The sequence below is a fragment of the Puma concolor genome, chromosome B1 (genome assembly GCF_028749965.1).
Source record: "Puma concolor isolate L17-30 chromosome B1, mPumCon1.1.hap2, whole genome shotgun sequence".
In the NCBI taxonomy this organism is placed as follows: domain Eukaryota; kingdom Metazoa; phylum Chordata; class Mammalia; order Carnivora; family Felidae; genus Puma; species Puma concolor.
Genome location: NC_141670.1, coordinates 77,399,606 through 77,425,168, shown reverse-complemented (window position 1 = coordinate 77,425,168; position 25,563 = coordinate 77,399,606). Strand labels below are relative to the sequence as shown.

The 25,563-nt window shown below is 40.3% G+C and overlaps 1 protein-coding gene across 1 annotated transcript in view; it reads right to left on the bottom strand.

Annotated features, from left to right (window-relative positions):
- The window catches only part of LOC112858094 (serine/threonine-protein kinase DCLK2), a 63,177-nt gene extending 45,765 nt beyond the window's left edge, over positions 1-17,412 (bottom strand). Inside the window, exons 1-5 of the mRNA XM_086702953.1 lie at positions 17,302-17,412; positions 16,909-17,011; positions 13,816-13,917; positions 12,873-12,923; positions 7,805-7,899 (exon numbers count right to left, since the gene is read on the bottom strand). Of these exons, the coding sequence (XP_086559079.1) occupies positions 7,805-7,899; positions 12,873-12,923; positions 13,816-13,917; positions 16,909-17,011; positions 17,302-17,412 (462 nt within the window). The remainder of the gene's footprint in view (positions 1-7,804; positions 7,900-12,872; positions 12,924-13,815; positions 13,918-16,908; positions 17,012-17,301) is intronic.
- Positions 17,413-25,563: the final 8,151 nt, after the last annotated feature.

The window sequence follows — 25,563 nt, the reverse complement described above, 5'->3', positions numbered from 1 at the left end:
CTGTGGATTTACATTTCACAGCTTCGAAAAGAAGTTTTGAAGTTCAGGAGGTCAGAGAGTTGCATTTTAGCTCTGCCAATCAGTATGAGATACTACCAGCCCTTTCATCACACTTCACAAATCTGGAAAATCTTTCACCACCAGCAGACCCAGGAGACATCATCAGATAAAATATCAGCACATCAGACGGTTTATAATCTCAAGATGTTGGATAGTGTTCCAAATGTACTTTTTTTTTTTTCCCCCCTTTCTTCTTTCAACCAACAAGAATACTCACAGTAGACAGCCTCTGGGCATACACTTCAGCATCAAAATGTGAGACATTTTATCCCTCAGTGTCCACAGATGTGCCCCTGACTCTGAAGCCTTAAGTTACTACAGCCTTGAAAATCCTAAACTGTGACATGGGTGATGAATGAAATTCCAGGGAAATGCTTTCTTCATCCATCTGGCAGCTGATGACACATTTAGTACTCTTTATTGCCTATCTGTCCCAAAGAAAATGCTGTGATTTAAGCACAGAAAATATTCCCACAGGGAAAGTTATCAGCTAGATCGAAGGGACTCTGAGGAGCTTGGGCAGAGGAAACAGGAGATCATGGACTGAGGACAAGAGGAAGATGAGGATTAAGAAGAAAACATCAGTGGTGGTTGGATTCTAGAATTTGACAGGGAGATAAAAGAATGGGCAGGGAGTGATCAGTAGGAACAAAAGACTGGGAGAAGAGAAAAGCAGCAACACTGATACTGAGAGAGACTTCTGTGGCCCTCAAAAAGGAGAATGGACAGAACCTATTGAGGGAACAGGGGAAGCCTAAGAAAGAAATTTTGGGTGGCTGATAAAGAGATGAAAGCAGAGAGAATAGGTGTGGCCTCCAAAATGGTTCCCCTGAGCCTCACCTCCTGATTTTCATGTCCTAATACAGACCCTTCCCATGCAGAACTGAGCTGACACGTGACTACTAAGCTCTTATGGAAATGATGGCGTCTGACTTCCAAGACTAGGTTATAGACAGGAGGGCTTCTGCATGGCATTCTCTTTTAGATCATATGCTTTGAAGAAACCCAGCTGCCATGTTCTGAGGATACTCAAGCCAACTTATGGAGAGGTCCACATGGCAAGGAACTGAGGCATCCTGCCAACAGCCAGCACCAACCTGCCACCACATGAGTGAGTCACCTTGGAAGGAGGTCCTCCATTCCCAGCAGGGTCTTCAGGTAACCAGCTCTGGTGCACACCTTGACTACAAGCTCATCAAAGATGTTAAGCCAGAGCCACCTAAACTGTTCCTGGATTCCTGACCCACAAGAACTACGCAAGACGATAATTTTAATTTTTTTAATGTTTATTTATTTTGGAGAGAGAGAAAGAGAGAGAGACACAGAGTGTGAGTGGGGGGAAGGACAGAGAGAGACACACACACAGAATCCAAAGCACGCTCTAGGCTCTGAGCTGTCAGCACAGAGCCCAACATGGGGCTCGAACCCACAAACTGCGAGATCATGACCTGAACCAAAGTTGGACACTTACTTAACCAGTTGTGCCATCCAGGCACTCAGAGACAATAATTTTTTATCGCTATTTTAAGCTGCTAAATTTTGAGATAGCTTGTTACTAAGTTGCCTCACAGAGTACTAATGGAGTCAGACTATATAAAGAGGACAGGAAAACAGAGATGAAGGATAGAGTCAGGAAGGCAATTCATAAGAGAGAAAAGCAGAGGAGGTAATACAATCTGAAGTCTGACTTCTCACTTCTTCCCTTCTTACATACTACTGCTTGTTAAATTTTTTCTTTGTAGGTAAAAATTCCTTCATATGAACACTGAACCTGGAAATCCCAAGACTTACAATAAGAAAGAACAGCAAAACTATTCTAAGTGTTTTCCCTATGTTTAATTAATGTCAACCCTGTGCTCTAGGTCCTATTAATCCTTTTCTCACAGATAAGGGTGATATGATTTACTGGAGATCATACAGCTAGTGAGTGGCCAAGCCAAGATCAAACCCAGAAACTCTAGTTTCAGAGCTCATGCTTTAACCTCTATACTATCTTATGTCCTTCTCCAAATGGAGGCATCTAAGCACAAATGAGCTCTGGGCTTCATTCTTTGATACTGTCCTTCTATGTAACTACATACTATGGGTTGCCGCATCTGCCTTAATCCTCTGGCCTGAGTGGGCAAGAGATTTGTCTTGGTTCCCTTTAGCTTAACTGGTTCAAACTGAAACACTCACAGAAAATTTTAATTATTAAGGAGGACTAAAGAAGAACAAAAGCCTAGTACAACCTGGCATGAATTGGCCTTACTAAAAAGGCCTTTGGGCTTGCCCAAGTGTCTGACTGTAGTAGGTAGCCTGGGGTCAAGATAAAGCCTGATGTGTCATGAAGGCAGCTTGGTTCTGGCCTGCAGAACTACCTCCTTCCCAGGTGACCACCACCACTAGTGGTCTTGTCCTAGGAAAGCCAGTTTCCCTAAATCTATACAAAAGGAAAACCAAGTTCTGTTACCTACAGACTAGGTTTTGGGGAAATAGTCTAATAGAGACCTCCTAAGTAGCCCTAGCAACTCATTTTATGACTTTTTTGTCTAACCACGTTGTTTCTAGTCATCTGTTTAATACACTGGCCTTGCTTTCTCACTGCGTCCTTAAAGGCTAGTAATGGTGATAAGCATGGGCTCTGTTTTCAAACCGCATTTACACTACTATCCTCGCAATGTGGCTTCCATGACAGGACCACCATGTAACATTATCTCATATCCAGGTACCCATGTGTTTGCTGGGCCTGGACTACACTATCTTGTTCCAGCCTATGTCAATCTTGACAATACTCAGCTCGATTTCTGGCTTTCAAAGAAAACCAATAACCCTAACCTCTTGTGAACTTTGTCATTTTACTAAAGCTTCATGGGGTCACGTAGAAGTGCTAGGTACTTCTCTATCTTTCTACCTCCCTTCATCTACCTCTCCCCCACCCCAGGACTGCCTCTCCCTTTTCCCCAACCACCCCCACCCCCATTCTTTTTCTGATATCTCAACCCATTTTTATTCAGAGCATTTATGCATATCTAAACCCAGATACTCAGTAAAAAAGCCATCCCCAGCACTAACCCCTCCTAAAAGACCTGTGCATAGCTTTTCCATAATAATCATACCAACTTCCTCCTGAGATGCCTGGGCTGCAGTCATTCAGGAGATTCCTCCAGTAATGGAGGGAAAGTCAGAGGTTAGAGACAGGGACCCTGAAAGGATCAGAGATCCCAAGGGGCCATTGAGACCCTGAGCATGTTACTTCACATCTCTGAATCTCAGTTTCCCCATCTATAAAATGAAGATGAAACTACAGATCTAAGATTATTTTGTTTTCACATTGTAAGTTTCAGGGAACTAGCAATACCAAAAAAGGATAATCAAAGTACAACTAGTTCTCAGTTACCCTAACATCTTTCAGTTTTAGGTTTAAAAGGACCTCAACTGCTTGGTTGCCACCCTATTTCTTACACTTCCATCCTGAAAAAAAAAAAATTCACAATTTGGAGAAAGCTTCGCTTCCTCTCTTGGCTTTGGTCCAGCCCTTCAAAGAGCATGATCTTTTACAAATGCACATGAATGGAGCAGAAATGTCTTTCTCAAAGAGTATTACAGGGAAACTGTGAATAGTTTTTTGTGGAGAGGTGGGTTGCTTCTGTACTTCTCTTCTCTTTTTCAATGAGCAAACAAAAAACAGCCAGGGACACTCTGTGGTCAGAGATTAAACATCACAATATGACTATTTTCATTTCCGGTTCATCCAAAGTCCCCACCAAAACACTAAAATGATTCTCAGAAACTGCATAAAGATGGGGAGGCTCTAAGAGAATATCAAATTCTGCTTATCTAGACTTGACTCTGCTTAATTCCCAACTTAGCAAAACCCAGATTAAAAAAAAAAAAATCTAGCAAAAGCTTCATCCTGGCAGATAGAGAGATAGGAGTGACAGCTCCCGCACATGCTGTCCTGGTGTGGTTTGCTTGTTTTTGTCAATTCTGATTCTCTGGAAAAAGATTATCTATCCCCAAAGCCATTAAAGCCTCTAACCAGGATAAATAGTTCCTGCCTATGAAAAACAGTCCTCCATTGTCAGACAATCCCTCTTAATTGATCTTAATAAGCCTTTGTAAATGAAGAGGAAGAAAAAAGCAGAGCACTAACGCATGGTAATTATCTGTAATTCTCCATTTGTAATGTCACTGAATAGAGAAAACAATGCAAACGTGGACAGATGCTGACTAGCGCTTACAGACATTAAAATCAGTGTATTTCGTACAGTAAGTAACATGACTAAGCTGCAGTATTTCAAAGCCAGGTCTTCATCCCTATGACAATATCCGGTACCATAGATCGCTGGGGACAGTCATGACGGAAGGTTTCCACAAGGAATGACCCAGGCGGCAGTTTGGCATTGTGGCCTAAAAGGTGATCAGTGTGGCAGATGCTCCTTTAGCTGCTAACATTTAATGTAAAATTTGGTAATTCTGTATCAGCTTTAAAGTGAGAAGAGAAAGACTCCCCAGCTTCCTAGGTGGGTTTTTTGCCAACTTAAAAGAACTATAATCCTAGCATTTTAGAGGGCATTTAAAATGAAATGTCCTTGGGGCGCCTGGGTGGCGCAGTCGGTTAAGCGTCCGACTTCAGCCAGGTCACGATCTCGCGGTCCGGGAGTTCGAGCCCCGCGTCGGGCTCTGGGCTGATGGCTCGGAGCCTGGAGCCTGTTTCCGATTCTGTGTCTCCCTCTCTCTCTGCCCCTCCCCTGTTCATGCTCTGTCTCTCTCTGTCCCCAAAATAAATAAACGTTGAAAAAAATAAAATAAAATAAAATAAAATAAAATGAAATGTCCTTATTTAACAGATAGAAAGAAAACACAGGGGAGGTCTCAAAGCTGTGAGTGAAGCCCACAGGCCTCAAGTGTAGTGCAAAACAAAGTTGGTTTGGGAGGGATGGGGGCGGGATCATGAAAATGTTACATAAAAGCCAGATCTGAACAGTGGAAGGAAGGCCAGGACACAGAGTCCAAAGTCCTTGACCTGAAGGCAAGGATGGTGATAAACAGGTCACACATCAAAAGCCTGGGACACAACATCCTGACCTTGTGACTTCCAAGACCTTGGGGGCTGACCGATCAAGAGCCACAGGTACCAAGCAAGGGCTCTCTTCTTCTGCTTCTGCTCCAGGTAACCTCTAGACTCATTAAATGGATCTGCATTGCGGGTACTGCCCCCCTCCACAAGAAAGACTGCTATGACCATCCAGATACAAACCTTATAGGGTCAATAACTCCCCCTCTCAACTTGTAGGAGGAATCCCCAAATGACTGGAAGCGGCCTCCACTAGAGATCACCCCACTGTACACGCCAGCTCTTCTCCGCCCAGAAAGACCCAATAATATCCAATCCCTAAGCAACCTAGGGGCTGGTTCCACCTCACAGAACATGCCTGCGCTCTCCCACTTGAGAGTGTGCCTCCACCTTAATAAACTGCTTTGTGCCTGCTGCTTTCCTTCTGGCTGTGTTCACTGGAGTGCAGGTCCCCAGGTAAATCTCATGGGCAATCCAAGGACGGGGACCTCCTTTCCACACAAGGCAGAGGCTCCCAGCAATAACAGAAAGACCACTACTCTTTATCTTACAGATAATCTCATTTTCCATCTTGGCAGTAACCAATATTTCTCTTATCTTCTTTACCTCTTTAGGTACCAATAAGTAATCCTGAGCAGGGAGCTCTGTGCTAGGTGCTGGGGTTGCTATACCATTTCTGATACATTCAGAGAGATGAGAGCAACTTTCATGTCTCAGCAGAAAAACAACTATGTTTTTAAAATTCCACAAACCTCCACTTCAGAAGTACGAGTGATCTTGTGTGACTTTGTGTGCAAGTGTGTAGGGTGGGTGTGTACTCTGAGCATAAGTGGCACCAATGAAAAGGAACAACCTTAGGCTCACAGCTGAAGATGAGCCAAAAAGAAAGACGGGAGCAAAGGTCACCAACAGATAACAGAAACGGGGAAATGAATGAAACTCCAGGGAAGCAGAGAATCGGGTACCTGCCAGAGGCTCTGCCCAGAGCCATGGTCTGGGGGAGGACATGACAGCCTTCACATGACTCACTGGAAGCCTGTGTGGGCTCTGCCCTAAGGCTAACAGTTACCAGCACTAGGAGCCACCTGCTTTTATTCTAACACATGACAAAATACGTGGAATTAGAAAAGAGGTGAAAGAACTTTGATTATTTTTACTTTAATTCTCTTGAAAGTTACCCAAATTAAAAACAGTGCACCTCCTATCTATTTGGGGGGACAATAAATGGGGGGGGGGAGTTGAAAATACTTAGCTGATTAGTGATTTTTAATTTATATCACTTTCTCAATTATTCAGATAAGAATTCCACTGAAATCATATTATAAGCTGACCTCAGCCAGTTTAGCACCTCAGAAAATGCCTGGTTCTTCTGATAAAGAGAAGGAGCTTCCACCACTTGGAGGCAGGTGACAGCTATGTACTCGCTGATCCCAAACTTACTGCCAGCCTTGGTCCAATTTCTGCCAACGCACATAGGCAAGCAGGCACAAAAACAGACAAGCTGTCCTTTTCCAGAAGGAATTTCTCTTTTTGATCTCTGTGACTTAACAAGAATCACGCAGGGTCACTTTGGGTGTTCACACATTCTCAGGAAAGGACAGACAAACCTTAGTTAGCGTCAGGTGGAGAATGAGCCCTTCGAGAAGTAGGGGGCCCATGATCCTCACTGCCCTGAAGGCTCAGCAGGTTCTCACCCAGGGGTGGTGGGTGCTTACAATTCATTTTACTAATGAAAAAGATGTTTTCAACATCCTTAAAAGTAAAGAAAACCACTCAGACAATATTTGAAGTGTTTAGGCAGAACCATCTTTGGAGAATGTATTCCTAATGAAGATCTTCCCAATGTCACCAAAGCACCAAGAGTTAAATTAAGTTCACGTATGCATACATACAGGGCACTAGGTATACTTCAGTATTCTTAATGCAGGTAATTTGATTGTTTCTACAAAAGTAAACTTTCAACCTTCAACCCAAGTTATTTACTGCTATTTTACCAGGCAAATTTTCTCTTATAAATTTAAATGATTGAAAACCACTAAGGGAAATCAATGTTGAAATTTTGCAAATACAGTTTCATTTATCATTCTTCTCCCTCTCTATTAGACAAAATGTCTATTAATCCAACTGCTGATCATGTTAAGTTACCATTTATATTTTTAGGACCTCACAGTCAAAACCCAAGATTTGTTTCTAACTTCTCATCAAAATGAACATATCTTTTTATGTTACTACATATGTATATAAGTACCATACTAGTATTTCGTTCTATTTTAGACTTTTGCAAAGTCAAATTAGGTTAGCTAGCAATATTAAATTCATGATTCAAAATGAGATTGTTAGAAGAATTACAGTGTTCTCCAAGGCTTACCCATTGCAAACCATGTTGATAATAACGGGAAAACTACCATTTATTATACTTTACCACAATATATTCAACCCTAACCACAACCTTATTAGTCCCTTTCTAGTGATGGAAATACTTGAGCTCAGAAGGGTTAAGTGAGATGACCCAGATTACAAGATGAAAAACAAAGGATTCAAACCCTGATCTTCCGGGCTCCAAATCCTAAACTCTTTCCTTTTTGATTTGTTATTACACCCGAGCCCTTGAACACATTAAACTACCAAACTATGTATCTCAAAACAACAAAACCACACAAACATGCCATATATCCTATTTCATACCTTTAATCCTCTGAAACTTCCTGGGCTAGTTGGGGAAGAGCTGGAGGATTTCGTTGATTTAGGAGTAGACAGCTGGCTGCTGGGAGTTCCATTAACTGACCATAAGACAACAGAGGAGACAGAGGTCATTAAAACCCAAAACAACCCAACTGTGTGCAAAAACACTAAGCACATGCACAACATAGCTCCAGTGAAGCTTTGATTCATTTAAAGCTCCAAGCAGATGGCAAATCAGCAAAAAGCAAAAGTAATGTGTCTTATTGCATTACAAAGTATCAGACAAATAAGGAGTGAAACTAAAATTGTTTTCAGTAATAGTTCTCCGAAAGTGACATAAACAAATATATAAAACATTATGGAATTAGAGATGTGAATGAGAACTTGTCCATACACCCTACCCGCTAGCAAGGGTAGAGAAATGAAATGGCCGGTATATTTGTAATGCTTTACTATGAAGGTTGCTCTCTAACTTCCAATATCCACTCTCTTGGTATATACCAACCTGAATAACCAAGAAGTTCTTACGGCTCTCCAAACCAATTCCATCATAATAATTCAAACACATTTTCTAAGTATATTTTTAATAGAAAGGGAAAGTTACTGGTCATTTTTAACATCTGCTTATTTGTTTGAAGGCCATAAAAGGCACTCTTCAACTTTATTTTTCCTAAACTAGTCATTTCTATTTCCTTCTATTTTCTTGTCTTCACAGTTTAATTTCTCCCATTATTTAGTAAATCTTGATGATTTTTTATAGAATCCCCTCCAAACTTCCATACACTTCTTATTGTTGAAATTGCTGAAAGCTCAATTTAGAGCACACCTAGGAAAAGTATGACCACTGCTATTTTCTTTTCTTTTTAAAATGTTTATTTATTTATTTTTGAGAGTGAGAGAGCATGAGCAGGGGAGGGGCAGAGGGAGAGAGAGAGAATTTAGACAGGCTCCACTCTGCCCAGAGCCTGACACAGGGTTCGATTCCACCACCCTGGGATCATGACCTGAGCCAAAATCAAGAGTCAGACTCTTAACCTACTGAGTCACCCAGGAGCCCCTAACCACTGCTGTTTAGAGGGGAAGATAAATTTGCGGATTTTATACTACAGAATGCTGGTCAAACATTTCAGCATGGCTCATGCTTATTCCTAATTGTATCAACTGGATCCATTTCTGCTGTAATTTCACAAAGTTGGTAGTAAATGTCTAGGACTGGTGTAATTATTTTTCTAAGAAGTGTGTGTAACTTCTTTTATCATTAACCTTCAAAGCTTTGCCTAAAGATAAAAACTACCATTTATCTCTATGGGAAGAAAAACAAAGTCCATCTTTTTCTTTTCTTCTTCATTTTTTAAATATGAGGAAGCAAACAACTATTATTTTAAATGAAGCTAATGAGTATAAAAAGCAAAATGTAGAGATAAAAGTCCTAAATAGGTGACTCAAAAAAGTGAGCACCCATCCTCGAGTAGGGGCAAAAGTCCTGGATCAACAAGTGTTTGTAATGGGATGTGTTATCTGTAAACCAGGACATCTAGCTCTATGAAGTCATGCTTGTTTGCTGCATTGCTCATTTTTATTTTTACAAAAAAAAAATTTTTAACATTTATTCATTTTTGAGAGTGAGAGAGACAGAGCATGAGTGGGGGAGGGGCAGCGAGAGAGGCATAGAATCCGAAGCAGGCTCCAGGCTCCGAGCTGTCAGCACAGGGCCCGATGTGGAGCTTGAACTCACGGACTGTGAGATCATGACCTGAACTGAAGTCGGACGCTTAGCCGACTGAGCCACCCAGGCGCCCCTGCATTGCTCATTTTTAATGGATGAAAAAATTTTCTAGTCACTTTTAACTGGCCAAACTTTAATTTTTCTAATTCAAAACCCCTCATGCATAAATAACTATCAGTTATCTATAATTTCTTAATACATGTGCACCTTTAGAGTGCAAGTACAACACGAGGAACTGTGCAATTAGAAACTTTTAAGAATATTCAACAGTCCTAGTTATTTCTCAAGTTAAATTTCAATGTTGTTTGTTTTAAAAATTGTCTTTAAATAAAGGGAATAGGTGGCAGGAATTCACATAAAGTAGAGATTATTATGAGCAATGAATGAGTCAACTTGCTGTGAGCTGAGACTGAATTTTATTCCTTTTTTTCTTCATTCCATACAGCAACCTGTCAGGTCACCAATCCCTACTCAATGAGTGCTATTAGCTTCACAGATATTCAGACACCACACTGGTAACAAAGGCTACCTTGGAACAGTGACAGAAAAGGGACTAAAAGAGAAAAATCAATTCCTGCAAATGTAATCTTGACAGCAAACAATCTCCCTAAAAACACACCACCTCCTGCCTAAACATAGTTTCTTTTTTTTTCAATGTTTATTTATTTTTGGGACAGAGAGAGACAGAGCATGAACGGGCGAGGGGCAGAGAGAGAGGGAGACACAGAATCGGAAACAGGCTCCAGGCTCTGAGCCATCAGCCCAGAGCGTGACGCGGGGCTCGAACTCACGGACCACGAGATCGTGACCTGGCTGAAGTCGGACGCTTAACTGACTGCGCTACCCAGGAGCCCCAACATAGTTTCTTAATAAAACTCACTGCCAGGATTTTACTGGTGTCAGTAACTACATGTCTATATCTGCGCTTCCCCCTCCCCCCACCCCCCAGCCAAATAATCTCATTCTTTTTTTTTTTTAATTTTTTTTTTCAACGTTTTTTATTTATTTTTGGGACAGAGAGAGACAGAGCATGAACGGAGGAGGGACAGAGAGAGAGGGAGACACAGAATCGGAAACAGGCTCCAGGCTCCGAGCCATCAGCCCAGAGCCTGACGCGGGGCTCGAACTCACGGACCACGAGATCGTGACCTGGCTGAAGTCGGACGCTTAACCGACTGCGCCACTCAGGCGCCCCACCAAATAATCTCATTCTAAAGACATACTAAGTCATATGTGGGTCTCTAAGTTTCCCAGAGCATTTGAAAGGTCCTAAAAAGTGTTCCCTAATGAGAAGTCCTTAACTTCGTTTATTTGCACATTTCTCCAGAGTCTTAGGGACGGTAAGTGGGACCCAAGACAGTCCCATGTTGTAGCCACGCCCCTCACACTGCTGCCACCAACTGGTAGGCAGGCAGCAAGCCGACAGCACCTTTGTCCTCCTCCTACTCCTTCACTACCCCAGACTCTCTTTCCCAACATAAGGCTATTTATCATGTGCCCTTCCCCCCAACTGTAAGGTAAGAAACAAACTTGAAGCTTTTTTGTTTGTTTTGAATACTTTCTATCTTGGTAGACTCTGAAAGATTTACAAGCAAGAAAACTAAAGTGAGAATTTTTAGGACTCAAATTATGGTAATATTTACTGAATTATGTTATCTGGATGAATTTCTCTGTTTATTACACACTATTTAACTATTCTGATAGAGTTTTCTTGAAGAATTCAGTCAACCAGAAGACTTCACTTCTGTCCCAAAACAGAAAAAGTACAATATTAGGTCTACAAAGTTACTAGCTCTGTTTGAAACTCCAATTAGTCCCATGGAATTTTCTAAACGTTAACAAGTATACCACAGCTAAAGAGGTCTATAAAAGTGAGTTGTACTTATGGGTACTTGGCTTTTAATAACATAAAACTGTCAGGTTTCTGTAACTGCAGTATGTGCTGAGCATAGTTTTTTATTTTTTATTTTTTTAAATATTTATTTTTGAGAGAGAGCGAGTGAGCATGAGCAGGGGAGGGACAGAGAGAGAGGGAGAGACAGAATCGGAAGCAGGCTCCAGGCTCTGAGCTGTCAGCACAGAGCCTGACGCAGGGCTTGAACCCACAAGTTTTGAGATCATGACCTGAGCCAAAGTTGGACACTTAAATGACTGAGCCACCCAGGTGCCCTGTGCTGAACATACTTTTAAGTTTAATCTCTCATAAAGAAGCTGTTTGCCCTCTAAAACCTAATTTAAACATCTTACTTATGAGTTTAAGATCTACTCTACTATCCCAAATGCACATATGGACTTAAACATTGAGGGTACTGCCATGTTAAGATTTTTTGAGTCAACTTGTAAGCATTCCAAATCCAAGTTAAAAAGATTTGAATAAATCTTTCTTTATACAAATATGATTATGAAATATGTTTTTAGTTTAGTATGGACTGGATTCATTATAATACCTGATTCCTGAATCACTCTCCTCACTTCTATTTATTTTACTGTTATGATAAACCTCTGTAAACCTATGGCTAAAACAAAAGCTAACAACCTGACAAAAATCTACATTTGACTCTATGGTAAGCTCAGGTAATTGTATTTATGCAAATTTCATGTTATATTAGCTTTCTTTGTGTCTGAGATACTTTACAGAAAGCATAATATGATTTCAAATAAGGTCCACAGTAGAGAAATGCTTTCAGTTAAAAATATTCATATTGTCAATATTTTTAGAAGAGTCTTGGGCCTATTAGCTGTAGGGTGGGGAGGAAGGTAAGACTAGAAGGGGAAGGAGAACATAAGAATTTAATTGCTTCTATGGCCATTTTCATATTACTTTTTCAACGTTTATTTATTTTTGGGACAGAGAGAGACAGAGCATGAACGGGGGAGGGGCAGAGAGAGAGGGAGACACAGAATCGGAAACAGGCTCCAGGCTCTGAGCCATCAGCCCAGAGCCCTACGCGGGGCTCGAACTCACGGACCGCGAGATCGTGACCTGGCTGAAGTCGGACGCTTAACCGACTGCGCCACCCAGGTGCCCCCATATTACTTTTTCAATAACAGAGTATTTTCCAAAATTAACTAGAAGATAGGCCCTTGGAGGTGGTGTGCTTCTTCACCGCTTTGTCCTACAAGTACATACAGAGGCATCTGGCAATCTGACAACGACCGGTTTTCTAATAAACACAGGAGGCTGAGGCATCCTAAGCACTGTGAAGCATTCCATGGTGCACACATGTACACTGGTACGAGCCAGATACGTTCATGGAAATGGAGCAAAAGGAAACAGAAATGTGGCAAAAAACAAAAACGAAAAAAACCCAGCAGAGCGACAAAGCCATACTAATCATGGCTCACCTGGGGATCTGGCTGCAGAGTAGGCACTGGAGTGATGGCCACCCCTCTTAACTGTACACATTCAGTGAATACAAGGAGGAGGAGACAGTAAGGAGAGCAGTTATTCAGCAGGTCTGAACACATATACAAAAAAAGGGTAAAACAACCTGACCTAAGTCAAGTGGGATGGGTGCTGAAGGGGAACCAGTGAAAAGCATAATGTCCAAAAAACTCAGTCTTTTATAAAGAGCCTGATGCTTGAGGTAGTTTTTATTGATACTATTTTCATAATGTTCTAGATTTCCCACACGTAAAATCAGGGTTTTTCACAATCCCTTCTTTAATAGTAAACGATATTACAAAATTATTTATAATTACTATAGACAAATCTTATAGAATATATCAAGATATTGATAGATGTTTTTAGCTTTTAAAAAAGTGCACCAAAGCATTCAAAATTAGGACAAATCTACAGGTTCAGAACCTGAAAGAAAATTAATTACAGGTAAATCTGACTGACTCTTAAATAAGTACTAACTCCAATAATAACCTTTGCTACTATTTAATTGCTTAAAGAAGGAAACACCTGTGAAACTCTTCAAGTAAATCCATTTCTGTGTTAGATGTGTCTACGTATGTTTTAAACCAGTAAGAGAAGAAAATATTCACAATCAGATAGCACAAAGTTAAAAATATAGTATGCAGTGGGCACAATGTGAAGAAGCACTTCTAAGTAAATACCAGGAGAAGATTCTAGATAATGACTGTTTTTAAGAAAATATGTCAGGACAAAACAAACAAGTGTCTTGGCACATTTATGACAACTCTGAGAAACAGACTTAAACGTTTGATTCTAAAAGTCACGTCACCTATATGTTGTTTTGGAACCAAGCTGCATACAAACATGGGAAAAACTAGGAGTTCATAATAATCAAAGAATACTGAAAGGAGAATGATTAACCACCTGAAGCTGGTGATTTGCTGCGTCGGGAGGGCCCAGGGCTTTTAGAGCCAGAATACTTAACAGCTGAGGAGCGAGAATAAGATGACTTCAAGACACGGCATTCTAGAAAGGAAGGAAAGTGCATTAATTAAGTCTGGTTGAGATACTAACCAAGGGAAGATCACACGTGAACATAAGTCTACTGCTTAGAAACATTCCTGGATCATTTTCCTATTATTGTTAAACGACGTTAATATACAGAGCAACTGTCCCAAAAGTACACCTGAGGTTATCTTTAGTGAAGCACACATCTTGTAGACCACACCTCATCATTGCAGCGGAGTTCTTAATGAACATAGAAATCCCAATGTCCTAACTTGATCACACGGACAGAACCTAATCCAAACATGTGCAACTTCTTTTTTTCATCAGTAACATTGAGAGCAAAAGGCTACAATCTTATTATTCTCTCCCAACTCTGATAATCTTATTTTGAAAGGGTATGGAACTCCTTACCATCTTGCTTTCCACTTTCCCTAAGTATGGAGCATCAAAAATGAGGAAACTAGCTAATTTAAACAATAACTTTGGTTTTTCCATAAATTACCCAATAAAATAGCATTTAGAGTACCAGAACTAATTACAGCTAAAATAATCACTGCTAATTTGAATAACTAACAACATGGGTTTTGGAGTCATGCAGATTTTGAATGACTCACGGATTTGATTTTGCTAACTGGGGGACCTAGGTTAGGTTCTAAGCTTCAAGTTTTTCCCCTATGAGATTGGAATAAGAATAAAATCTGCTTCCTAAACTTGTTATAAAGATTAGATAACATACTGTCTGTAATTTATGTTAAAATACTTCAATTTATGCAGTAAGATTAAAATGTGGGTTGGTTTTAAATCTATACTTCAGGGGCAATAAATTAACATGTGAAGTACACTAATCAGGAAAATACACACCAGGGGAGGCTAGTTAGCATGTGAAAGACCCTAATCAAAACCTTACTCTGAAGGAGGCTGTGGCAACCTCAGTTTAGTTAATTAGCATTATGGATGTTAAAAAGTACTCCACTGTTGAAAGGAGTGGTGTGTGTGTTAGTCAGAATCACCTTAAAGGCACTGCCACTCTTTTATAAGCACAAATGCACATGTAGAGAACCAATAACTAGAACTTCAATGCTACACCCTCATTATAGGACTCTAAGCCCATCCCCGAAGCCAGCTCTTCAAAGGAGTATTTTGTTACTTGGCTAAGACAACATTAGCATTTTACTGAATCTTTAATGCAAGATGTCAGAATCCTAAAAGGATAAAGAGTTAGGGCTTTGTTAAGATTAAGCACAATCTTTAATTAAGATTAAAATAACTGATTTTAAAAGCAACAACAACTTTGCCCCCTAATAAATACAACAGTGGCAGAATTAGGTCTAATGTTATGGCCTGATGGTGGTGATATAATAATGACATTTACAACAACAGTAACATAATATTATGCAATTGTGCATACTATATTACAGGCACTAACTACTTTACCTATATTAACTCATTTAATCCTCACAAAATCTTATCAAAAAGCCGATTACCCCCAGTATGCAGAAGGTTAAGTAACTGGCGAGGGAAGAAATCAGTAGCTCTCACTCACCTTTCACTATTGGAGGTCATCAGTAGCTAACAACAAAAACTATGAATGATAAAACTGGCTGCAGAAGTTTGTAACATACACATAAAGCACAGAGAACAATGACTGCTACATAGATAGTACGTGCTCAGTAAGTGTTTTGTTGTTGTTACCCAAATTAACTTTATAACCTAAGATATATAATGTATTAGAGTGTCTCAACTTTCTAATTTACTAATATTGATATCAAAGAAATATTACAAAATGGAAATTAAGCTAAAATCAAGGAAGATGTAAAATACAGAGGATAATGCAAACACACAGTTTGTCAACCTTAGTCATCCCTGAGAACAGGGGATTATGTGTATTAGCACACATAATACACATAATACATAGCACACATAATACAAAAGGACATTCCTTGCACTTCTTTCCAGTGGTAGTACCAGTTTAAACCAGGGCCAGTCCAACAGAATATAAAACAGTACAGGAACCCTCAAAGAAATGTGGCAGTAGTGAAAAAATGAAACAAAAACAAAAAAAGTATAGATAAATGAGGCCCAAGCACAAAGTAGATAAATTATCCCCAAGGTAACTGACACAGAGTAACAAGAAAGAATTACACAAGGAAATTTGGTACCACAAAATGTATCATCTCAAATTTTAACAAGTTTATGTATCACACTATTTATTTGGTAATACGTTTCTCCAGTTCTGGATGGTCAGAATCACTACAACTGGAAAGGGGATACCATCAGCCTAATTTTTGAAAAGCCAACTTTTTCGATTCATGAAATTCAAGAGTGTATCTCTAACATCCCTCTCCTATGGGAAATGTTATGTCTGTAGGATTTCATTTAAAGAGGAAATTGACTCTCAGCTAAAATAATTAGTATTACTGTAACAGGTTTAAATTAATTCAAGACAACAGGGTAAAGTAATTTTCCAGAATCAATACACTCAAACTCACTGGAGTTATTGCTAAAAAGTTGAAAACTGCATACTCTGGAGAAAGGGGTTTTCTTATTGTATCAATGAAAATAGCTTCATTTTTTTCCTGCAAATATGAACAATGCATGTCATTATTTTTTTTTAAGTTGCAAACAGAATGAGATAAAAAAAGAACCTGAGACAATTATTATCAACAATTTAGTTATTATCCTTTTACGTATCCAATTATGCACATGGAAATTCTATCACTAACCATTTCAGATTCAATACAATCCATATATTTATGGTGGCAGAGCCAGCCCCTGTTCTGAAACAGGGCAAGAAATCCATTTCAGAGACAAAAGAATGCAGTAAAAAGAGAACTAAAATGGCTAAAAATTGCAAAGGACTTGAATTAAATTTTTTGTTTGTTTTTTACAACTAGGCAAATGCTTTCGTTAGTTCAAAAAGAATACGGCCAATGTCCCCTTTCTTCAACATGCCAGACTACCCCAAGCCTCCATTTCAGAGTTATCAAGACAGTCAAAGAATTGCCTTACCACTGTGATCCAGGACAAAGTCATCTTGGGCATAACGGAATTTTTCAGGTCCACAAGCAATAAAAACATCATCATCACCAAAAAAGTCTTGCAGACAAGTAACCTAAAAATTAAAAAAAAAAAAAAAAATCACATCCAAGAAATAAATTAGAAACATCAGAAGTAAATTAGAAACCTTAGAACTAAAATAAAAAGTCAGCAAAATTCATATTTGCAAGCCTCCCCTATAATACTGAGTTGGAATGAAAATCGATTTCATGTCATACTACATTTCCAAGCACTCTACTCTTCACAAAGCACTTCCACACGCTTTCCCTGACCTCAGAACAACAGAACAAGGAGTTCAGAGCTGGCATCAATATGTCTGTTTCACAAGTCAAGTGGAGGACATACACGCAAGGTGAAGTGAAGTTTTCCACGTCTCCCTGAATAACCGGCGGCAAGGCTGAGGTTGATGGAGGTCTCTGTTCTCAGTTTAATTTCTTTATTTCTCCCCTTCGTCATTCTTCTAACAACTCCACTTCCCAGCTGTGTGACCCTGGGCATGACTTCTCTGTACCTCTGGTACAGCGTGCCTTAGGTTGTTTTGGGGAATAATGTATGGAAACTGCCTGGAACAGTGCTCAAGGTGTAAATGCTCATCTCCATCACCAACATGATCATTAACATCAGAGGAGGCTTCAGGGCCCTTATAAGGCCCTATACCTAAATGTATAGTCTTAATTTCATATTCTTTTTTCACTCCCTGGATCGCAACACACACTGTCTCATTTTGAGACTCCACAGAAACTGGATCCCCCACAGGGAGGACATTCATCCGCTCATCCCAGTGTCGAGGACAACTATCCTCCTAGACTTTGGACATAGGTAGGTTCCACTTTTACCTGTTTTTCAACTGGCTACATGAGGTCCTCTCTTTTTTAAAGTACTCTTTTCCCAGTAATAATTATAAAGTTAAAAAAAAAAAAAATCATTGCTGGGGCACCTGGATGACTCAGTCAGTTAAGTGTCCAACTTCGGCTCAGGTCAAGATCTCACAGTTCATGGGGTTCTTAGAAGGATTGAGCAATTGATTTTATTACAATGAAATATTTTATCTGGTACTAAATGTGTTGGTATTTGACTAGAATAAATGCCAAAGTAGACCATTAAGTTCCTTATTATATGGAAAAGAAGTATTTAACAAGTCTAGGGACTATAAGAGATCAAAACAGTGGTTTTATATTATTTAGATCTTCCTAATCAATCTTCTAATGATTTCACTTGTCAGTGTTAAGTTTGGCTTTCCCAAACATGGTTTCCAAGAGATGCCTGCCTCCCTTTGACTCAGTTTCCAGGCAATGAATGCACATTTGGTTAAATAGTTAACCAAATTATATAACTATCAATTAGGCTCCAATTTGCCTCAAATACTACTCTCAAGGAATGGTCGTTATGAAATGAATAGTGACACAGCTGGTTTAAACAAACATGTATTTTGACTCAGGACACGACATACCTCCTAGAGTGTTAAATTTGTTTTGAGCATTTATGATGTGCCAGGCACCATTCTAGATGCTATAGAAACATTAGTAAAGAAATAACAAGAGACAAAAATATCTGTCCTTCCAAAGCAAGTGTGAAAAGAAACACAATAAAAACATGTAAGTAAATTTATGCAATATCAAAAGGCAGTAAGTGCTATGAAGAAAGATGAAGCAAAGAAGGAGAACAGTAAATGCATGGATGGGTGTTGCAAAACTAAATAGGGTGGTTGGGGAAGGCCTCGGGCAAAGGTTACATTTGAACACAATATTAAAAGAGACCAAGGAACAAGCACGTGGGAAAAGTGATCTAGGCAGACAGCACAGAATGTGCAAAGACCCTGCGGAGAGATCACACTTGGCACATTCACAAGAAAAGTCCTGGCATACAGTAAAAGAGGGGGAAGAGTGGATCAGAGAAGTAAGGGGAACACAGAGCAGATGACATGGGCCCTGTCAGCCATTGGTAAGGGCTCTGCTTTACTCTGAGACATAAAACCATTGGAGGCTTCAGAGCAGAGGACCATCACATGACTTCCCTTTTAATAGGATGACACCATGCTCAGACTAGACTGTAAAAGGGCAAGCATAGACAGCATAGTTGGAGGCTATTGCTACATCAGGCAAGAGATGAGAATGGTTTGTGCAATAGTGTTGGGACTGGAGGTAGTGAGAAGGGGCTACACTACCCCTTGGATAAGGGGATATGAAAGAAGAGAGAATGAGAGCTCAGGGTTTTTGGTTTGAGCCACTAAGAAGTTGGGATTGTCATTAACTCTAATAGGAGAGAATACAAGATAATGGACAAGTTTCATGGTGGAGAGGGTGCTCATGAATTCAGATTTGGAATATTAAATGTCGAGTGGCTATTAAACATCCAGGGGGAGGTGGTGGGCAGAAAGTTAGACATACACAAATCTGAATTTCATGGGGGAGATAAGGGCTGGAGGTAGAAATTTGGGACTCACCAGCATATGGATGGTATTTAAAATCTTGAGATCAATTATGGCAATGAATGCACCTAAGGAAAAGATCTAAAGCCTGAGCTCTGAAGCACAGTAACATTATAAGGTCAAAGAGAAGAAGCAAAACCAGCAAAGAATATTGAGAAGGAGCAGCCAGAATGGGAGGAAGAAAAACAAGAGTCAGTAGTATGCTGGACAACAAGTCAAGAAAGTGTTTCAAGGATGAGGGAGGAGAGAGGAATCACCTGTGTCAATGTTACCAACAGCTAAGTAAGATGAACCTTGTGAAGTGACCACCAAATCAGCAACACAGAGATTGGTGGGCTCTTAAAGATGAAAACTAGTTTTAGTGGAATGGTTAAAGAGAAGGTCTAATTGCAGCACCTTTTTTTTTTTTTTTAACGTTTTTTAATTTATTTTTGGGACAGAGAGAGACAGAGCATGAACGGGGGAGGGGCAGAGAGAGAGGGAGACACAGAATTGGAAACAGGCTCCAGGCTCCGAGCCATCAGCCCAGAGCCTGACACGGGGCTCGAACTCACGGACCGCGAGATCGTGACCTGGCTGAAGTCGGACGCTTAACCGACTGTGCCACCCAGGCGCCCCATAATTGCAGCACCTTTAAAAAAGAATAGCAGAGGGTCGTCTGGGTGCTCACTTGGTTAAGTGTCCAACTCTTGATTCTGGCTCAGGTCATGATCTCATGGTCATGAAATCCAGCCCCCCCTGTTGGGTTCTGTGCGGAGTGTGGAGCCTGCCTGAGATTCCTGTCTCCTTCTGCCTCTCTCGCCTGCTTGTGCTCTCTCAAAATAAAAAATTAAACATTTTTTCTTGAAAAAAACAATAGCAGAAGAACTGGAGACACGGATATAGACAACTCTTACAAGGAGCTTGGACTGGAAAAAATGGGAAGATTAGCAGAAGGAGGAAGTGGAGTCTGTGGTTAGCAGAATTTTTTTTTTTTCTAATTTTTTAAGAAAGAAAATGAGAATAAGAGGGAGAGGGGTTGAGAGAGACAGAGAGAAACAGAAAAAGAGAATCTCAAGCAGGCTCCACACCCAGTGTAGAGCCCAAAGCAGGGGCTCAATCTCAAGACCGTGAGATCATAACCAGAGCCAAAATCAAGAGTTGGACACTCAACTGAGTAAGCCACCCAGGCATCCCTGAACTTGCTTTTTAAGATGAGAGAAATAACACAATACTATGCTATTGAAAGGATCTAGTAGGCAGGAGAAAGATGGTGGCACAAGAAAGAAAGGAGAGACCTGCTGGAGCTGTGTCCCTTTGTAAGAGAGAGGGGATGGGAACAGAGTGCAGAAGGGAATGACCTTGCATGAGACCATGGTCAGTCTTCCCAGCAAAGGAATCCAGGTGGATGCTGCTAGGCGGGAACACATGGTGGGGCTGGCGCACATTTCCTGATTGCTTCCTACTTCACCGAGAAAACTGAAACAAAGTCATCACCTGAAAGTGAGGCTGAGAGAGGATGTACAGCAGGTTTGAGGAGGAAGAAAAGGTGTAAAATTGCAATCTGGGATTGTGGGGAATTACTCGTTATTAGTTTAATGAATACCTGTTGCCTCTACTCTGAAAGGGGAAAGGAACAGGTCGGATTTGCTATGTCCTCAGCAAAGGCTCTTATTTAAAGAAACTGTACAGTGTAGTGTCTCTAACTAAAAGAGGAGCCCTGCCCCCATCCGGGTCCTGACCCTAAACCCTCTGCCTACCAGCTCCCCATCACACCCGAATAATGTGGTTTACTGTCCCAAGAGGGAAACAATGATGGCCTCCAAGCAGCATTAAGGGTCCACTTACGACCCCACAGTCTGCATGACAGAAACTCTTGGTTCTGAAACAAAAGAAGTTATTCAGTCCATATATTGTTTTAGAAAAATCACAACCTTTAAAGCTGGAATTCTTACAATTTCATGGGGTTGTATCTGACTAGTCAAGAGAAGAAAACTGATATAAACACAGATGATAGACTGTACTGAAATAAGTAAATAAGGAAAGAATGGGAATATTCTCTCCCTCTACTGCTGCTGATTTAAAATACAAGTCTCCATGGGCACCTGAGGGGCTCAGTCAGTTAAGGTCTGACTCTTGATTTCAGCTCAGGTCATGATCCCAGGGTCATGGGATAGGACCTTAAGATTCTCTCTCCCCTCTGCCTGTCTCCCCACTTTCTCCCTCCCTCCCTCTCCCCACCTCTAAAAAAATACAAGTCTCTGTTCACATTTTTCACAATATAGATATGGACTGTTTGGACTGTCATTACTATGATCAACAAAACCGTAAAGTTAAAACTCACTAGTAAGATAACACCAACAGAGAAGTTGATGAGTAAACCAAAACTAACATCCGTGGAAGGAGAATGAGCAGGTTTCAGTTGTTTTCACTTTCACTGTAGAGGAAACTCACCTTATGGTATTTTTTTTTTTTTTTTAATTTTTTTTTTCAACGTTTATTTATTTGTGGGACAGAGAGACAGAGCATGAACGGGGGAGGGGCAGAGAGAGAGGGAGACACAGAATCGGAAACAGGCTCCAGGCTCTGAGCCATCAGCCCAGAGCCCGACGCGGGGCTCGAACTCACGGACCGCGAGATCGTGACCTGGCTGAAGTCGGACGCTTAACCGACTGCGCCACCCAGGCGCCCCACACCTTATGGTATTAACTAAAAACACAGGAAGCATTTGCTGAGGATAAGCTTTTGTATCATTACACTGCTGAGCCTGAACCTGACCACCTCACCTCCTCCTTTTTTTTTTTTTTTTTTAACATGCAGAAACCTTAAGCAAGATACCAATTTCATCTCATCTTTAAAGACTAAATGTGATCACATGTGAAAGCAGTGGTTATTTCTTCATTTTCATTCATTCATGGCCTCAAATACTGTTTGTTTGTTTTTTTAGTTTATTTTGTGGGGCTCCTGGGTGGCTCAGCTGGTTAAGCATCCAACTCTTGATTTTGGCTCAGGTCATGATCTCATAGTTCATGGGATCAAGTCCTCTGTTGGGCTCTGGGCTGACAGAGCAGAGCCTGCTTGGGATGCTCTCCCTCCCTCTTTGCACCTTCCCCACTCACACGTGTTCTCTCTCTCAATATAAATAAACATTAAAAATAAACTTTCAAGTTTATTTTGAGAGAGAGCAACTGCATGACAGAGTGCAGGGGAAGGGAGAGAGAGAGAGTGGGTGAGAGAATCCCAAACAGGCTCCATGCTGTCAGCACAGAGCCGGATGGGGGACTTGATCTCACTAACTGTGAGATCATGACCTGAATGGAAATCAGGAGTTGGACATTTAACTTACTGAGCCACCCAAGTGCTCCTCTTATTCCAGTAGGCTGATGGTAGAAACTATTCTTTAATATGTACATATAAACATATTTATAAATATTTCACCAGTATATGTATACATGTGTGTATATGTACATTATATGAGCCACATTTCTGTATGTAATTTCTGGGAGTTTAAGATATCTTAATTTAAAAAAAGGATATCTGAATTTTTCTGGCTCTAACTGGAGCCCCATGCAGGACTTGATCCCATCACCCTGGGATCATGACCTGAACTGAAATCCAGGGTCAGGCAATCAACCAACCAAGACACCCAGGCACCCCAAGGTCAACATTTTTAGATAATGCAGAGGAAAAGAGACTGTGAGCATATCATTCCAATTTTATGCTAAAATTATACTTGTGTAATGCTAAGCCTCCATATAATACAGTCATTATTTGCCCATGCTTACATTTTACAAGCATATGGACTACATATTTAATTGTTCCTAGTAGTGTCCCAAACTCAGTCAATACTTTTCAAAGTGAAATATCTGACAAAATGCCAAGGTCAGATGTAAGCTAAAATAAATTTCTCATCAATGATGAGAAATGGTATTTCTCATCAACGGGAATCACATTAATTTATCACTGTACATTCAGTCTAACATTAACCAAAGTACCTATAATATGCCAGGCATAAACAAAAGCCAAGAAGCATGCAGTCTACTGGTAGAAATGGACAAGAAAATAACAATTATCATTCAAATTACCACTCAAAATGGTACTACCATTCAAAACAATACTACAATGGAAGAGCACCCTGACAGTTACAGGAATAAAGAAGCACAAAAAGAACATCTCATAAAATAAAATACCCAATGCCTTGAGAACATTTCATACATTTGAACACTTAAATAATTCTTTTATGTTTTTCAACATATTTCTTGTTCTTTACCTGTGGTGGTCTCATTCCTTTTATCATAAATTTTAAAAACTGGGATTTAACATTGAGTTATTGGCTGTGTCACTAAATGCGACTCTGAAAAGAACATATCAATACGATGAATAACATCTGAGAATCATTCTTAACAAGGGTGAGGAAAGTGTATCAGTTTAGAAGACCTCTTACTGTCTGCTTCTAAATTTTTCAATACAAGAAGCTATTCAGGAATAATGGATGTTATGTGGTTCATGAAAGAAGCTACATAAACCAGGGGGAAGTGATATTTCTGCTAAGGTACAAAATTAAAGCAATCAGTAGGATCTAATGGGGAAACATCCAACTGAGAAATAATATATCTATGGGAGCATATCTAAGCTTTCCAAAGGAATGTGGGCCATTTAAAAACAGTAATTTTTCCTATCCTTTAGGAGACAGATTAATTAGGTCAGGGTGACTGGGTAGCAGCCATAATTTTAGTGCTAGTTCTTAACAGATTACATAGACTAACAGATTCAACTATTTTTTTTTATTTCCCTATTTGTTCTCCTTTGTTAAAGGAGATAGAGGCAGATACAAAGGCTTGAGGTCTGACAAAGATACGATGCATGTATTAGGAGAATAAAACCTTTCCTTAAAAGAAAAAAGGTAGAGGATACAGAGATGTAATCTTCCCTGAACACTCACTCACATTATGAATGAGAGGAGGTCTATTTATCCTGACCCATTGGCACACTTTGGAAATCTTGCATTTCTTCTCCTTTCCAGAGTTACAAAGGTGCTGGTGGTAAAACAGGCTGGATTTCCAGAAGATCTCTTCTTACTATAAAATTCTAAAATCCAAGTATTTTAGTTTCTAAGAAAAGCTTAGGAGACGGTGTCCAAAAAGTTAAGTGCAGAAAAAAAGGAACCCTATTTTAAATGGGTAAATAGCAACGTCCACTGGGATTTCGGTTTCAGCTTCATACATCCTCAAAGAAATGTTCAACGAAATCTGTTGCTCCTTACAAATCCAGGTGTACCCTTAGTACTCTGTAATTCGCCCAACATAGACATTATCATTGAAGTAATTGCCTGGTTTTGTGTCTGGACCTCTCACCAGACTGTGAGCTCCATACATTTAGGGACACAGTCTTGTTTACTTGTGCTATAATTCCAGCACAGTACATAACATCTAATATAAAAGGTTCGTTCAGTACATTTCTGTTGAATTAATGAAATGCCCTGAATCCCATTTCCTCCAAATAGCCCTTCTCTAGAGGCTCCACACTCTTTCAATCAATCTCTATCAACTCATTATCATGCAAGGTAGTCCTTGCTCCCAGATTTATGATATTGGCTTTCTATGCCAAGATAATCTATAACCTCTTTGAATACACCAGTCAAATCCTATAACTTTTTTTTTTTTAATTTTTTTTCTTAATGTTTTTATTTATTTTGAGACAGAGAGGGACAGAGCATGAACAGGGGAGGGGCAGAGAGAGAGGGAGACACAGAATCCGAAGTGGGCTCCAGGCTCTGAGCCATCAGCACAGAGCCCGATGCGGGGCTCGAACTCCCGAACCGCGAGATCATGACCTGGGCCAAAGTCGGACGCTCAACCGACTGAGCCACCCAGGCGCCCCAAATCCTATAACTCTTTAAAGAAAATATTCAGGGGTGCCTGGAGGGCTCAGTCTGTTGAATGTCTGACTTCAGCTCAGGTCATCATCATCTCATGGTTTCTGAGATCAAGCCTTGTGTTGGGCTCTGTGTTGACAGTGGCCTACTTGGGATTCTCTCTCTCTCCCTCTCTCTGCCCCTTCCCTGCTTGTGTGCTCTCTCTCAAAAATAAACATTATTTTTTTTTTTTTAAGGGGGCACCTGGGTGGCACAGTTGGTTAAGCATCCAACTCTTGATCTCAGCTCAGGTCATGATCTCACAGTTCCTGAGTTCAAGCACTGC